This window comes from Leucoraja erinacea, chromosome 16 (genome assembly GCF_028641065.1).
Source record: "Leucoraja erinacea ecotype New England chromosome 16, Leri_hhj_1, whole genome shotgun sequence".
Lineage (NCBI taxonomy): Eukaryota > Metazoa > Chordata > Chondrichthyes > Rajiformes > Rajidae > Leucoraja > Leucoraja erinaceus.
In genome coordinates, this window is record NC_073392.1 from 37,490,570 (window position 1) to 37,508,256 (window position 17,687).

A 17,687-nucleotide genomic window follows, 5' to 3' on the forward strand; every position below is an offset into this window, starting at 1 on the left:
CTCCAGACACTTTCTACACACTCTCCTCCCCTGAGCTATTAGGAGTTACACCTGCATTTAATCTGCTCCCCTAATCTATCACTTGGTATAACTACCTGAGATCATCACCAATTGGGTGCCGACTAATCAGTTCTGCATTATGTCGGTTCCAGGTCTATATGTGTCGGTTCCATCCACATCTGGATTTTGGGTTTTCTTCAGTATTTCTCAGTGAATCTGCATTTGAGTCCTTTCCTTTTTGGGGCCATCTGATAGATTAGTCGGCTCTGCTTTAGAGAGCGGTTGTTGTGATACCGCTCTGCTCATTATCTTCATCCATGACCTCAACGAGAACTTGACGGATGAGTTGAAAGACCATATTCTTGGGACCTGGGCGGATCAGCTGGCAGAGGTATTCACAGATATTTTTAACCTCTGACTACTCCATTCTGAGGTCCCCATCTGTTTAAAAAGACCACTATTATCCCTGTGTCCAAGAAAAGTAAGGTGTCTTGCCTTATTGACTGCCATCCAGTGGCTGTGACATCCACCATCATGAAATGCTTCAAGCCACATCTGATATTGCACTTTAACTCCAGCTTTCTAGCTAACCATGATCCATTGCTATTTGCTTCCCATAGTAACAGGTTCATACCAGGTGCTCATCTAAAAATGTGGATCGGGTAGTTCCAGATTTAATCACTGTATTAATGAAAAAAAAAATCTCCCTCCAGTTTTGTGTAAATCACCCTATCTTAAGGTGATGCTTTGTGATTATAAACACCTACTAAATGCTAGAGAATTCTGACTATCTATTCTGTTATACTACTCTTTATAGTGTGTACTTCAGTGAGGCCACCCTTGACCTTCTTCACCGAGTATAACATTAAGGCGCCTTGGTTAAATGTAAAATCAATAGGCATCAAAAGGAAGATAAAATCCAGCTTATCTGGTCTCTTATACCTGAATCACCCCATCGCTGGCAGCATTCTGGTGAATCTATTCTAAGCCCTGCCCTGTGTAAAATAGAGTGATGACCAGAATTTAACACATCTTCTCTTCTTGCGTATGACGTGCACAGCCTAAAGATGTAGGACAATTGTTCTATTTGATTTTATTTGATTGTGAACACCAGGTTGATTGCATTTGTCGAAATAGGGCTGACCACGTGAAGGTTGCAATCTACCTCCCCAATTTAACACATTATTTCCGCCGTGGCCTAATTAATGATTTATATAGTACCTTGAGCTCCTTTCCAACTGATGCTGCAGCTAATGAAGGTAAATATCCCATACATCTTCTTAACCACTTTATCTACAAGTGCTGTTCCCTTGATGAATCCATGACCATATACATTGTTCTTAATAGGCCTTCCAAAATGTGTTCCTCGCATTTTTCAGCCTTAAATTTCATTTCCATCCAGACAACACATAAATCAATATCTGAAGAAACGTCTGAACCTAAAACATCACCTATTCATTTTCCCCAGAGATGCTGTTTGGCCTGCCGAGGAACAACTCCAGGACTGTTTGGAGTCTATAGACTGGGCAATGTTCGGGGACTCGGCAACGGACCTGAATGAATAGGCCACAGTTGTCACAGACTTCATTACGAAATGTGTGGAGGACTGCATCCCAACAAAAACCTTCCGAGTGTTTCCTAACCAGAAGCCTTAGATGAACCATGAAATCCGCACATTTGAAGTCCAGATCCTGGGCATTCAGTTCTGGAGATACAGAGGTCCGTCTACAAGTAGTCCAGATACGACCTTGGTAAGGCCATCAAAAAGGCCAAAAGGGACCAGCTCCAAGCTGGAGGATGAGACGGATGTTCGGCAACTGTGGCAGGGCTTGAATGCCATCACCTCCTATAAGGCACGCTTTGATAGGGAGAACACTGACGTGCCTTCCCAAGCCCCCTTTCGCTGTGATGTTATTTCAGTCTCAGTCACAGAGGACGACGTCAGAAGATCCTTCAGTGGGGTGAACCCTCGGAAAGCGCCTGGACTTGATGGTATACACGGTCGTGTTCTAAGAACCTGTGCGGACCAACTGGCTGGAGTTTTTACGGACGTTTTCAACCTCTCGCTTCTGAGGTCTGAGGTTTCCACCTGCTTTAAAAGGGCATCAATAATACTGGTGCCCAAGAAGAGTAAAGTGATGTGCCTCAATGACTATCGATCAGTGGCACTAACGTCTGTGGGGATGAAGTGATTTGCGAGGTTGATTATGGCGCACATCAACTCCTACCTCGACCCACTGCAGTTCGCTTACCCCTATAACAGATCAATGGTGGATGCGATCTCACTGGCTCTCCACTCCGCTCTGGACCACTTGGATAACAAAAACTCATATGTCAGGCTGTTATTCATTGATTACAGCTCAGCATTTAATACAATCATCGCCTCCAAGCTGCTTACCAAGCTCTCAGATCTGGGTCTCTGTTCATCCCTCTGCGAATGGATCCTCGACTTCCTCATCCACAGACCACAGTCTGTCCGTATTGGTGGAAATGTATCATCCTCGATAACAATCAGCACGAGAGCACCTCAAAGGTGATTGCTCAGCCCTCTGCTTTACTCACTCTATACTCATGACTGCGTAGCCGGACATAATGTGAACTTCATCATCAAGTTCGCCAACGACACCACAGTTGTGGGACGAATCACTGATGGTGACGAGTCAGAGTATAGAAGTGAGATTGACCGATTGACCAAATGATGCCAGCACAACAACCTGGCTCTCAACACCATCAAAACCAATGAACTGATTGTGGACTTTGGAAGGGGTAGGATAGGGACCCACAGTCACATTTATATCAACGGGCCAATTGTGGAATGGGTCAAGAACTTCAAATTCCTGGGCGTGCATATTTCCCAAGATCTTTCCTGGTCCCAGCACACTGATGCAATTAGTCAAGTCAAGAGAGTTTATTGTCATGTGTCTCAGATAGGACAATGAAATTCTTGCTTGCAGCAGCACAACAGAATATTGTAAGCATAAATACAGAACAGATCAGTGTGTCTGTACACCATAGAAAATATATGTACACATATAAATAAACAGATAACGTGCAATAGGCTGTTATAGTTCAGAGTTTGTTTGATGGCGAGTTTAATAGCCTGATGGCTGTGGGGAAGTAGCTGTTCCTGAACCTGGATGTTGCAGATTTCAGGCTCCTGTACCTTCTCCCTGATGGCAGCAGAGAGATGAGTGTGTGGCCAGGATGGTGTGGGTCCTTGATGATGTTGGCAGCCTTTTTGAGGCAGCGACTGCGATAGATCCCCTCAATGGTAGGGAGGTCAGAGCCGATGTTGTACTGGGCAGCGTTTACAACTTTTTGCAGCCTTTTCCGTCCTGGACGCTCGGGTTGCCGAACACTCTTGACTTTGCTTGAAAACCTTTGCTGTTCCTCTCTCTCCGTCCCTCCCCCCACCCCAGTTCTCTGACTAGTTTCACTGTCCTTCTGATTCATTCTGATTGTTTGCCTCCTTGTCGCCTTCCCTTCAGCTAACAATGCACCATTCTACATTCCCTTGAGCAGCGTCTACTTTGATCTATCACACCGTAGCCCTCTGTGTCCCCCTCTGCCCTGACACTCGACCCGAAACGTCACCCGTTCCTTCTCTCCAGAGATGCTGCCTGTCCCACTGAGTTGCTCCTGCATTTGTGCGCCCATCTTCGCCCCTTTGTTTAGACGGTGCGTCTAGGGGGGGTTGAGTACAAAGTCCCCAGCCACAGGCAAGAAGCGGAAGGATGTTAGACCGCGAGTTTGTCGACCTGTCTGCGTGTCTCGTAACAGGGTGATTGCATTGCAGATAGTTTGGAGGTTATTCAGGTGAAACTCTTGAGGAAACGGAGGAGAAGCAGACGAGAATAATTTCCTCTTTATTATCACATCTAGTTGTGATTTCTTGTCGCGGCGGGGAGAGGGAGAGAGGGTGAGGGAGAGAGGGTGAGGTGAGAGGGTGAGAGGGTGGGAGATAGAGAGATAGAGAGCAGTAGCCGGCCCGGCCGGAGGAGGCTCGTCTCTCTTTGCTTTCTCTACAGGCGCATGCGTTGCGGGGGTGGCTTTGGGGGAGGTTGACGTGAGACGCTCATTCAATGCTTGTAAAAGGCGGGCTTTTCTCGTGTGGGGAACGGCAGTATTGGTTGCAAGAAGGATCGCGCTTCGCAGACATGTTTTTGAAAAAAATAAGAAGCGTGTGAGGAAGCCCCCTCCCCTTCCTTCCTTCCTCCTCCTCTCTCCGCTATTCCCAGCGTGGTGTAAGGAGAGGCCGAGCGTGCAAACAGAAAGCAGGGCCTTTGAGGAGGAGCTGAGCACATCAATGGGCTGTTGCTGCTACCGGCGTTCTCCACTTGTTCACTGAACTGACTGGATTTGTATATATTTCACACTGCAACTTGGCTGACGGCCTCATTATTTATTCTTCGTGAGCCTAATGAACCTTCTCTGGCTGAGCCCCAACTTTGAAATTCATATTTTAAACTCGGTTTGTGAACCTCGTGGGTTGGACTTGAACTCCAATCACCCTTTTCCAATTTAAGTATCAGCTATCATCACTTGTGGCAATTGAACTGTGGACGAGATCATGGGTCTCTGCTTTCATAACTGGATATTGGTAGTGGCGAGCTGCATCTATTTTTGCTCTGAAGCCTCGAAGCTGAACATTCCCAAAGTATTGCTCCCTTTTGCCAGAAGCACAACGGTCAACTTTACACTGGAGGCCACGGAAGGATGTTATAAATGGTAAGAATAAATAATGCGAACTGTCTGTGAACCGTTATGCATATTTGAAACGTTACTATTTATTTTTTCACATCTAGCAACAAGTAAATTAAAGAGTTGCAAATTGAACTTGTTTCATTTCAGTTGCATGCCATTGAGAACACGTGAAGTTTTGATCTGAAGGTTACATTGTATAACATAGGAACAGGCCCTTCGCCCCCACTTTGCCTGCCATGCCTTTGCTCTGTAATAGGAACAGAATTATGTCACTTAGCACGACATTGATACTCTCAATATCATCTTTCCCCTCTCTTCCTATAACTTTCAAACTCCTTTTTCGTGACATTATTTTACTCATCTTTGCCTTTCCTTGCCCTGTGTGGTAGAAAATTCTGAAGGGTCACCTTACTTTCTGTAAATATGTGTTCTCGTCTTGGGCTTGAGTGTCTTATCTCACATCCTGAGACCCACTACATTCAGGAGGTCATAAGAGTTCTACAGTTTGTTTAAGAAGGAACTGCAGATGCTGGAAAATCGAAGGTAGACAAAAATGCTGGAGAAACTCAGCGGGTGAGGCAGCATCTATGGAGCCAAGGAAATAGGCAACGTTTCGGGCCAAAACCCTTCTTCAGACAGTTCTACAGTTTATAAGCTGGCCATTCAGCCCATGGAGTCTCTGCTGACCAGCATGCCTAATGAAACTAATCCCACTTTCTTGTATAAATTCCATATGCCACTGTGCCCTTCTCGTTCAATTATCTGTCCTGATAACTCTTAAATTGTTCCTGTTATGATTGGCACAATGGCAACTTATTTCAGATACCAACTACTTCCTGTGGAAAGATATATTCTTAAGATCCCCTTTAAACCATCTCCCTCACCTTAACCTTCAATGGTAAATTTTCAGACAACCCCCAATATAGGGTGATTTCACAAAAGGTCACTGGAGCGTAGATCCGCACCCACGTGACCGAAAATCTCAAGTGGAGGACATGCTATACATCCGGTACATGTTAGTGAATGGGAAAACAAGCACTTTCACACCCGTTAAAAACATCGAAAACGGCCAGTTTTTGAGCTGCAATTTACTGTGCCAGTCGGGGTGACCGTGAGGCACAGCTACCTAAATTTACAGTGCAAAAAAAAGATAGAAACTAAGGTAAATTCAAGAGGGAGCTGAAGGTGCAAATCCAGCGGAAATGCTTATCGGACATTTGCCGTGGAGATTTAAAGATCCAAAATATCGGGAATTATCGTGTTTGCTTGCTGCATTTCATCAAAAGTAAGGCATTATTGACTTTTTTATCTTTATTGGTGAAATGCAGCGAGCAAACGCGACAATTCCCGATATTTTGGACCTTTAAATCTCCACGGCAAATGTCCGCTGTTCACTTCCGCTGGATTGGCGCCTTCAGCTCCCTCTTTAATTTACCTTAGTTTCTATTTTTTTTTTTGGACTGAAAATCTAGGTAGCTGTGCCTCACGGTCACCCCGACTGGCACAGTAAATTGCAGCTCAAAAACTGGCCGTTTTCGATGTTTTTAATGGGTGGGAAAGTGCGTGTTTTCCCATTCACTAACATGTACCGGATGTATAGCATGTCCTCCACTTGAGATTTTCGGTCACGTGGGTGCGGATCTATGCTCCAGTGACCTTTTGTGAAATCACCCTATAGGAAACAGATCGCTATCCTATCAGTGCCTGCCATAATGTTAAAGAAGTGATCTCTGTAACAGTGGAGGAGCCCAAGGACAAAAGAGATGCTGCCTGCCCCGCTGAGTTACTCCAGCATTTTGTGTCTATATCCACTTTATGACTGTTGGGACAACAGAAATTTGCCTGTGGGGAATTCACAAATCATGACCAAACTATCTGGCACACGGAATAAAAATGAAGTCGACAGGGCAGGCAGGATCTCTGGATAGTAGGAATGGGTGACTTTTCAGGTCGAGACCCTTCTTCAGACTAAGAAGGGTCTTGACACGAAAAGTTTTGCCCATTTTTTCTCTCCAGAGATGCTGCCTGTCCAGCTGAATTACTCCAGCATTTTGTGTCTCTTTGATGTAAACCGGCACCTGCAGTTCCTTCCCACACAAGAATTCACTCCATTTATGTGAAAAAAATATTTTCTTAGGTCTTGTTTCCTGATACATTTTCAGATGACAGTTTTGCATTACAGAAAATTGTGAGAAGGAATTAAAAAAAACCCCAATTTTCCAAAAAACCCTTCTTAAAAAAAAAATCGATCTAATTTCTGAGATGTAATATTCTGATGCATAAAGTTCTGCTGACTATCCATAATCAGTCCTTGCCTTTTGAAATGCAAACAAATCCTTTCTCTCAGAATCCCTTCAAATAATTTTCCCACCATTGACGTAAGGCTCATCAGCCTACTGGCCCTTGGCTTATCCTTGTTGCCCTTAAATACATTGGTTATCCTCCAGTCTTCTGCCCCTTTATCAGTGGCTAACAGGATACAATAATCACTGTCAGGGTCTCCTCCCTTGCTTACTGTAACATCCTACGATGCACCCAGTTGGGCCTCAGGGATTTGCCCAGCTTATGCATTCTTTAACCTCCAACACCACCTTTAAAATGTTGCTATGAAATCTTTATATACTCCAAGATATCACTCTTGTCTTCCACTCTTGTCTTCCTGAACTCTCGAACTTCCATGGCCTACTTCACAGCTTACACAAATGAAAAGTATTAATTTAAGACCTTGCTCATTTCCCACTGCTGCACGCACAGATTGGCAAACTAATCCCAAAGGGACCTACTCTCCCCTAGCTATTCCTATATTCTTAATATATTTGTAGAATCTTTTCAATTTCCCCTTTAACTTCTGCCAGAGATATCTTATGCCCTCTTTTTGCCATTCTGATTTCCTTCTAAATTGGACTCTGACATTTTTTTATAATCCACAGAGACTTGCTTGATTGCTTGACGTGATAGATATATGCCTCCTTTTCCTGACCAGACCATCAATTTCCCTTATTAACCAAGATTCTCTAATTTTGCCAGCCTTGCAGTTTACAAGAAATGCAGGTGCTGAACTCTTTGTGTCTCACTTTGGAAAGCCTTCCACTTGCCAGACGTCTCCCTGCTTGCAAACACCCTCTTGCAGTTAACTTTTGATGCCATTGAAATTAACAATTTCCTCCAATTTAGGACTTGAGGACCAGTCCTATCTTCTTGAACTGTCCTCAAACCAATAGAATTATGATCACTGATCCCAGAGTGCTCCCACACTGATATGTCAGCCACTTACCCAGTCTCATTTTCTAAGACAAAGTCAAGGGTAGCCCCTTCTCCGGTAGAGCTATCTACAGAAAACTTTCTCAAACACCCTTAAGTTCTCTCCCATCTAGCCCCTTGGCATTATGGTAATCGCAGTTGGTATTTGGAAAGTTAAAATCGCCTAATATTACAACCCTATTGTTTCATAAGGTCATAATTAATAGGAGAAGTATTAGGCCATTTGGCCCATCAAGTCTATGCTGCCATTTAATCATGGCTGATCTATCTCTCCCTCCTTACCCCATTCTCCTGCCTTCTCCCCATAACCCCTGACACCCGTACTAATCAAGGTTCTGTCTATCTCTGGGGGGGTGTTTGTGAGGTTAGTTATTCGACTTAAAATTGGAGAATGCAGTGTTCATACCGTCTGGTTGTAAGTGACTTGAGCTGAATATGGGGTGCAGTTCCTCCAGTTTGTGTTGTGTGGCCTCACTCTGGAAAAGCCAGGAGGGCCAGGGCAGAAACGCAAGTATGGGATTGAGTAGGAACTGGGAGATTCAGCAGGTCTGTCCAGCCCGAGCACAAGTGTTCTACCAAACACTCGCCTTGTCGACACTTGGTCTTGCCAATGTAACGAAGGCCACAGTGGGAGCACCAAATGAAGTGGATGATGGTAGAGGCGGTCTCTGTGAACCCCCGTCTCATCTGGGAGGACTGCTGGGATCCCTGGATGGGTGTGAGGGAGGAGGTATAAGGACCAATATTACATCCTCTCTGTTGCAGAGGAAAGTATCTGGGGAGGGGGTGGTTTTATATACCTAATGTGCAAACAACACCTCCTCCTGCTTTTCCCACTGTTCCCTTTGCCTCACCTGGATGTGCCCACCCCCACTTATATTCCTCCTTCTGGCTTCACATTCCTACAATCCTTTACTCCTTATCTCATACTTTTTGTCTTTTAATCTCCGACCTTTGTCCAACTGTCCATCTGTCAATAGAAAACCTCTCTTGCCTGTATTCACCTCTCGATTGCCAGACTTTGTTCCACCGCCCAGCTTGAATTTGTCTTATCCCCTCCCCACAACAATCATTCAGGAGAAGGGTCTGACCTGAAACATTATCTATCCATGTTCTCCAAAAACACTGAATAATTCTAGCACTCTTCTTTCCTCCCAGTTGAATTTGATTTGCCTTGTGTGCTTACCAGAAGTACATTGACGTCACATACCACTTCCTGAGTTTTGGTTTAGGTATTTCTAGGTTACTGCTGGTACCTTTCCCTCTAGAGTTAGTGATGATGTACCAGATCTTTCTGGGTGGCTTTGGTGATTCCAACCAGAATGTTTTGGTTTAGCTGTTTGTGCAGCAATTACTCCAGATATTTATGTATGCACTGCGGATCATGGTAGCTCGGAACTGCTAATAAATTCATGAGGTGTTTAGTGTAGAGATGCAGCGCGGAAACAGGCCTTTCAGCCCAATGAGTCTGTGCCGACCAGCGATCACCCCGTACACACACTATTAGGAACAATTCTTACTGAAGCCAGTTAACCTACAAACATGTACATCTTTGGAGTGTGGGAGGATATCGGAGCACCTGGGAGAACCCACGCAGGTCACGGGGAGAGCGTACAAACTCCATACAGATAGCACCCATAGTCAGGATCAAACACGGTTCTCTGCCATTGTAAGGCAGTAACATTACTGCTGCGCCACCGTGTCGCCCACTTGCTTTTTTAAGATGTGCTGGTGAAAAACATTTGTTTCAAATTTAATAAGTTTTTAAATGTCAGAAAGTTGTCGCCCACTGTGTGAAAGTGGAGTTGGGGCTTGGTCTTTGAACCTTTCATGGCAAACTTTCTCTTCCCCTTCCTTCTCCCCTCTCTCCCCCTCCCCCCACAATACCAATTGCAATGCAATTCATAATACATTTCTATTTTAAGAATCAACGGCTCTTGTTCCTTTTTCAGGATAAACGCTCAAGTAAGAAAACCAAGCCCAGAGCCAAAGTACTATCTAAACTGAATGTGCCAACTTGTGCTAAGGGCAATAACTCCATATGCAATAATCAGCTACCTACATGTTAACATGAAAAAACTGATCGTAGATACATAGACGATAGGTGCGGGAGAAGGCCATTCGGCCTTTCGAGCCAGCACCGCCATTCAATGTGATCACGGCTGATCATCCACAATCAGTACCCTGTTCCTGCCTTCTCCTCATACCCCTTGATTCCGCTAGCCCTAAGAGCTTGATTTAACTCTCTCTTAGTGCATCCAGTGAATTGGACTCCACTGCCTTCTGAGGCAGAGAATTCTACAAATTCACAACTATGTGGAAACGTTTTTCCTCATCTCAGTTCTAAATGGCCTATCCCTCATTCTTAAACTGTGGCCCCTGGTTCTGAACTCCCTCTGCATCCTCCTCACAGTTCACACTGCCACCCAGCTTTGTGATATCAACAAATTTGTTCATGTTACTTTTAATTAATTCTTCTAAATTATTAATGTATATTGTAAATAACTGCCGTCCCAGCACCGAGCCTTGCGGTACCCCACTAGTCACTGCCTGCCATTCTGAAAGGGACCCGTTAATCCCTACTCTTTGTTTCCTGTCTGACAACCAATTTTCTGTCCATGTCAGCACTCTACCCACAATACCATGTATTCTAATTTTGCCCACTAATCTCCTGTGTAGGACCTTATCAAAGGCTTTCTGAAAGTCCAGGTACACTACATCCACTGGTTCTCCCTTGTCCATTTTATTTGTTACATCCTCAAAAAATTCCAGAAGATTTGTCGAACATGATTACCCCTTCGTAAATCCATGCTGACTTGGACGGAGCCTGTTACTGTTATCCAAATGCGCTGCTATTACATCTTTGATAATCGACTCCAGCATATTCCCCACTACTGATGTCAGGCTAATTAGTCTATAATTCCCTGCTTTCTCTCTCCCTCCTTTCTTGAAAAGTGGGATAGCATTAGCTACCCTCCAACCCACAGGAACTGATCCAGAATTTATAGAGCATTGGAAAGTGATCATCAATGCGTCCACGATTTCTAGAGCCACCACCTAGTAGGAACGTTACAAAATTTTGAGAGTTTAAAAATCAGTCCTTTAATTTATCCCATCGGATAAAGCATCAAAAGATCTTTAACATGATACCTAATACACTTTCATATCTTCAGTATTAAAAATGTTATGGTCCTTTTCATACTCGGAAATTAGCATCTTGTTCTCTATTGCTTTTCCATTGACTTAATGCAAAAGCTGTGATCGAGGACAGTCAAAAGCCCATAACTTTCTTAAAAATTAAGAGAACTGAATGAAATTTTGTTGTAGATTGAAGCATTCTGAAACAAATATGAAACATCTTACTTGGATGACCTGAAATTAAAGCATATAATTAGTTACCTAACTGTAGCTAATTACAAAATTGACCGTTGTGAAGGAAATAGTAATAGACACCCATATCAAAAATGTGATAATCTCGAGATCCGAACAATGAAGCCACAGCAAAAAGCAAAATAACATGCCCTCCCGCAAAGCCTCCAAAATCGCACGGAAAGGCAGTGGGAGATTTGTAGCACCGCTGATGGTAGGTTTTGTAACAATGTAACTTGAGTAACCTGGGATGCAGACCATCAGGCCCTGGGGATTTATCAGCCTTCAGTCCCATCAGTCTACCCAACACCATTTCCTGACCAATGTGGATTTCCTTCAGTTCCTCCATCACCCTAGGTGCTCTGTCCCCCAGTACATCTGGGAGATTGTTGTCTTCCTTAGTGAAGAAAGAACCAAAGTACCTATTCAACTTGTTTGCCATTTCCTTGTTCTCCATAATAAATTCACCTGTTTCTGTCTTCAAGGAATCCACATTTGTCTTCATATTCGTAAATAAGCTTTTACTATCCTCCTTTATATTCTGTGCTAGCTTACCTTCGTACTTCATCTTTTCTCCCTGTATTGCCTTTTTAGTTACCTTCTGGTGACTTTTAAAAGTTTCCCGATCCTCTGGCTTCCTGCTCATCTTTGCTATGTTATACGTCTTCTCTCTTATTTTTATACTGTCCTTGACTTCCCTTGTCAGCCACGGTCGCCTCTTACTCCCCTCAGAATCTTTCTTCCTCTTTGGAATGAAATGATCCTGCATCTTCTGGATTATTCCCAGAAATACCTGCCATTGCTGTTTCACTGTCATCCCTGCTAGGGTCCCTTTCCAGTCAACTTTGGCCAGCTCCTCCCTCATGGCTCCCTTATGGTCACTTCCTCCTTATGGTTCCTTTACCTTGAGTTCCCTTATCAAATCCGGTTCATTACAAGTACATCATCATTCACTGGTGTTTTGTTGAGTTTGGCTCATGACACCTCGGGAAGGCTCAACAGTTAGTTCTGGCATCCCACAATATGGGGTCGGGGCCCTCCTGAAGTTCCAGTGAAGTTTGGTTCGGCCATACGTGGAAAATGTATCAATGGATTTAGCTTTCACATTATGACAAAGATATGTGTAGAAGTATGTATAGGGTGGTAATGGTGGTGCAGTGGTAGAGTTGCTGCCTTACAGCGTCAGAGGCACAGGTTCGATCCCGACTACGGGTGCTGTCTGTTCTGAGTGTACGTTCTCCCCGTGACCACGTGGGTTTTCTCTGAGATCTTCGGTTTTCTCCTACTCCAAAGATGTACAGGTTTGTAGGTTAATTGGCTTGGTAAATGTAAAAGTTGTCCCTAGTGTGTGTGTAGGATTGTGTTAATGTGCAGGGATCGCTGGTTGGCGCGGACCCGGTGGGCCGACAGGCCTGTTTCTGCGTTGTATCTCTAAACCAAACTATTCACAATGATTCAAACTGGATAACTTTTAAATCAGACTGAATTTCTTTATTTTTGTAGGTTCCGTTTTTAGTGAAATTAAATATTACCTATCAATTGTATTCTTTATTAGCACTGCTATTATGTACTGATATCATGAAATTATTCTTGATTGTTTAGTCATTTTTGACGACATCGTTTTAATTACAATTTGTTATTCTAGGTGGTCAACGAGACCAGAAGTTGCCATCATTGAACCTGTGAACCCAAGTGACCAACACTGTTCACAGACAGCAGTTGTTTTGGCACGTGCATCTCAAGCAGTCCGCCTCACCAGCATTATTTTTGCTGAAGAAATAGGTATTCTTCTCTAAATCAATTAGTTATGGAAGTTAATATTTGTACAATTTATTTTATCACCTTAATTTGTTATTAACATTTCAATTATACTGAAATTATCCTTTAATCCATTTTGAAGTTCTAGGCCAAACATAGCTAGTGGCTTTCTTACCAGCTGCTTATTTATTCTGTGTATTTAAATAAAAAGGAAAATAATATTTCTGAGGTAGCATGTTTATTAAATGTTTGTTTCAAGGTTTCAAGGTCAATTCATTGTCACATGTTAACGGTTTGTATTAGAATGTAGGTGGCACAATTAGTAAGTTTGTGGATGGTAGTGCAGTGAACAGTGAAAAAAGGTTGTCTATGGTCACTGCAGGATCTACATCAATTAGAAAAATGGGTAAAGGAATGACCGATGGAAGCTTACTCAGCCAAGTGTGAAGTTGATGTATATTTGGAAGTTAAAACCAGGCCAGGATATATCAGTGAATGGCAAGGCCCTGGGGTGTGTTATAGAACAGAAAGACCTAGGGGTCCAAGTATATAATTACCTGAAAGTGGTAACATGGGTAGATGGGGCGTTGATGCAGGCATGTAGCATACTTGCATTCATTGGCCAAAACATTCAGTACAAGGGTTGGGACGTCCTATAAGGGTATACACGATGTTTGTGAGGCTGCTCCGAGTGGCGCTACCTGCAGTGACTGCCTCGCCAGCAGTCTGTCTGTCCTTTCTTCTGGTAGACAAAATTGCTGGAGAAACTCAGCGGGTGCGGCAACATCTATGGAGCGAATATTTCGGGCCGAAACCCTTCTCCAGTCGCTCCATAGATGCTGCCGCATCCATAGATTTAAGGTGAGAGAGGAAATATTTGAAAGGGACCTGAGGGCCAGATTTTTCATATACAGAGTAGTGAATAATCAAAAGCAAACGTGGTAGAGATGTGTACAATTATAGCATTGAAAAACATTGAGGCAGGAAAGATTTGGATGGGTGTGGGCCAGATGTGAACTGCTCTGGTTGGGTCGAAGGGCCTATTGTGTGAATCTGTGACTCCTTTAGCATCCAGTTGTCTCTTGAATGCTGTTTTTTGAGAATGTTCCTTTACTTTTGTTCTTAAGACATTTGTGGTGTTAATTGTACCCATGATGACTTCTGTATTTTGATCTTCATTCAGCACACTGCATATTATCTTCCTATAGGTGAAGTAAGTTCCTGTTGTGGTTTCAGGCCCATGTGATGTAACCTCCATTTTTATTTGTCTTCTAGCTATGTGCATGCTTTTGTTAAATTTAAATTCTCAACGCTGTCATCACTAGTTAGAAAATTGTGGAATACACAAGCACGAAGTATTCAAGAATGACAAACGAGAGTCATGACACTCGTTATAAAACTTAACATTTAAGTAAATGGGAGTTGGGGGAGATGGCGGGGTGGGAGATTGCAACCTTCACGTGGTTCGCCCTGTTTCGACGAATGCAATCAACCTGGTGGGCACAATAAAATAAGATCAAATAGAACAAGTTGTCCTACATCTTTAGACTGTGCACACCGTATGCAAGAAGAAGAGGAGATGGTGAAAATTAGGTGTAGTGACAGGTTTAAAATAGATTTGTTAAAACAAGTTTCAATTTATCATGAGAAGATAAGTTTTGGAGAATTTGAACAAAATATTGTTTTTTAATTCCTTTTGTGCATGTTTTTCTTTTAATAGCAATTGGCCGAGTTTTGCGATGTGACGTGATAGTTGATGTCATCAGTGAAATTGAAATTGTGTCGACAACTCGTGAACTTTACTTGGAAGATTCTCCACTGAAATTGAGAATCAGGGCTTTGGATTCAGAAGGTATGTAAATAATTACAGGGTGATTAGTAAAATTCTGTCTTGTGTTCTCATGGAACCGTTTGATGGACCATCCACTCCATTTTCAAATACTGATGGGAAATCACAATCACTCAATGTTTTGCTCATTTGCTGTGACAAATGGTTTAGATTTCCTTTTGTCACGTGTACCGAGGTAAAGTGAAAAGCTTTTGTTGGCGTGATAATACTATATATGAATACAATCAAGCCAAACACAAGGACAAGAGGTAGAGCTAAGAAAGATACCAAAGTGTATTAAATGGCATCTGCAGTTCTTTGTTTCTATACTGAAATGCAGAATTACAGTTGTCAACATTATAGTATAACGGTTCCACTGGAAAAAGTCCAATGTCCACAGTGAAGTGTTTGGAAAATCAGGCCTGCCCCCTGCCTTATGGAAGGACCATTCACAAGTCTGATAGCAGAGGGGAAGAAGCTCTCTTGGATTGTCATGTGAGTTTTATTTGTCAAAATGCTTTTCATAAATTTGCAACCAATTGTAAACTAAATGTTATTTCCTTGTTCACTTGTCTCTGAGAGCATAGATCTTGAGGACTTGTTTGGCACTGTTACTGTACCATCAGAGGCCCTGTGTTTTCATCAATTATCTTGCCCTTCAAGCTATGTCTTTGCATCACTAACCCTGATCTTGTTTTTTTTTTGGTCTTGTCTTGTATCTTTCCTTTTGCCCTCTTGAGCTTTTCATGTTCATGAGGTCACCTGCTGCGTTGACCCTGTTTCCCCACTAAACTGCTGACTGCTCAAATTAGTTCCTTAAGGGCCTGTCCCACTTGGCCCTCATTTACGCGACCTGGTAGCGTGTGGCTAGCGTGGGACGGGCGCATGGAGTGGCGTGGAGGAGTGTAGAGTTGCGCGCTGTATCTCGCAGCGCTCCAGGATTTCATTCTGCACGAAAGCTTCGCGCGCCACTGGCCTGTCGCATAAATGACAGCCAAGTGGGACGCCCTACGTCTCACCTCCAACAGCAGCAGAAGCAGGCAAGCAATCGCCGAGCTCGGCCTGGGGCTCACGGCCGTTGTGGAGCCGGATCCGCCCCCACTCCCAGAGCGAGGCCAAGACGAATGGAGATAGACACAAAATGCAGGAGTAACTCAGCAGGACCGGCAGCATCTCTGGAGAGAAGCAAAGGGTGATGTTTCGGGTCGAGACCTTTCTTTCAGACCAAAGAAGAGTCTCGACCCGAAAACATCATCCATTCCTTCTCTCTAGAGATGCTGCCGGTCCCGCTGAGTTACTCCTGCATTTTGTGTCTATCTTCAAATGACGACACACGCTCCAGACGGCTGTGCGGACGCATGACGCGCGTGACTGACGGCCAAGTGGGACAGGCCCTTTATTTCCTGCTTTCTGTTTCAAATACAATATCATCATCCTTTTCGAAAGAACTGTCGATCCTCGAGTCCATACAAACCACAGCCCACCTCTAACCTTCTTTCCTCGAACATGTTGCAAGCTTTCTGATTTGTGCTTTTATTGAATACTTTGTTGAATGCCTGTAATCATGTTTCCATTCCAGTCACAATATTACAATGGTATATGTTAAAATCACCAATTAATCCTTGGATAATTGTGACAAACTAAACAATTTTACCCCTCCTTCACCTGACTACTGTCTTTTGATTTTCTTAACCACACCCTCCAATTAAGAACAAAAATAATAGTAGCAATAGTAGATCTTATTCAGTTAAATGTACCAGCTATGCCATTGCTGATTATTTTAAATCTCCCACTTTAGTTCGGAGATACAGCACGGAAACGGGCCCCTCAGTCCTCCGGGTCCACATCGATCAGTGATCCCCGCACATTAACACTACCCTACACACACTGGAGACCATTTTACATTTACACCAAGTCAATTAACCTACAAATCTGTACGTCTTTGAAATGTGGGAGGAAACTGAAGATCTTGGAGAAAACCCATGCAGGTCTCGTCGAGAACGTACAAACTCCATACAGATAGGCGCCGTAGTCGGGATCAAATTGGGTCCTTGGCTCTGCTGCTACACCATCATGCCTGGTTATGGCAAGATTGCCTGAATATTCAAATATTTGTTGATTGGGCTTAGTGGCTAAGCCGAAGTTAGACACAAAATGCTGGATTAACTCAGCGGGACAGGCAGCATTTCTGCATAGAAGGAATGGGTGACGAGGGAAACTAGAGACGAAGAAGTACATGGAACAAATGAATGAAAGGTGTGCATAGTGACAAATCAAAGCCAGCAACAAAGATCAAGGAAAGGTGGAGCCCACTATGGTCCATTGTTGGCTGTGGAGAAGATGATAACATGAAACTAAGCAGGACGACAGTGAAACGACTAGGGTGGGGGAGGGGCGGAGAGAGAGGGAAAGCCCTTGCTTGAAGTTGGAGAAATAAATATTCAAACTGCTGGATTGTAAGCTGCCCAAACGTAATAAGAGGCGCTGTTCCTCAAATTTGTGGTTTGGTTTCACGATGATAGTGGAGGCGGCCCAGGACAGAAATGTCAGTATGGGAATGTGAGTTGGTGTTTGGCAGCCGGGAGATCGCGTTTGCCAAAGGCGGACTGAGCAGAGATGTTGAACAAAATGATCAGCCAGTCTGTGCTTGGTCTCGCTGATATATACAAATCCACATTCAGAACAGCAGATATAGTCAATGAGGTTGGAGGAGTTCCAAAATTTTACTGCTCTCTGGTTCATTAAATTCTTCTTGTTAGTCCTGACT

At 43.5% G+C, this 17,687-nt stretch overlaps 1 protein-coding gene across 1 annotated transcript in view; it reads left to right on the forward strand.

Moving 5' to 3' along the window:
* The first annotated feature begins 4,045 nt into the window (after positions 1 to 4,045).
* Positions 4,046 to 17,687, forward strand: part of nup210 (nucleoporin 210) — a 146,761-nt gene continuing 133,119 nt past the window's right edge. The window contains exons 1-3 of the mRNA XM_055648193.1: positions 4,046 to 4,728; positions 12,980 to 13,116; positions 14,813 to 14,944. Coding sequence (XP_055504168.1) covers positions 4,571 to 4,728; positions 12,980 to 13,116; positions 14,813 to 14,944 — 427 coding nt within the window. The 5' untranslated portion in view covers positions 4,046 to 4,570. The remainder of the gene's footprint in view (positions 4,729 to 12,979; positions 13,117 to 14,812; positions 14,945 to 17,687) is intronic.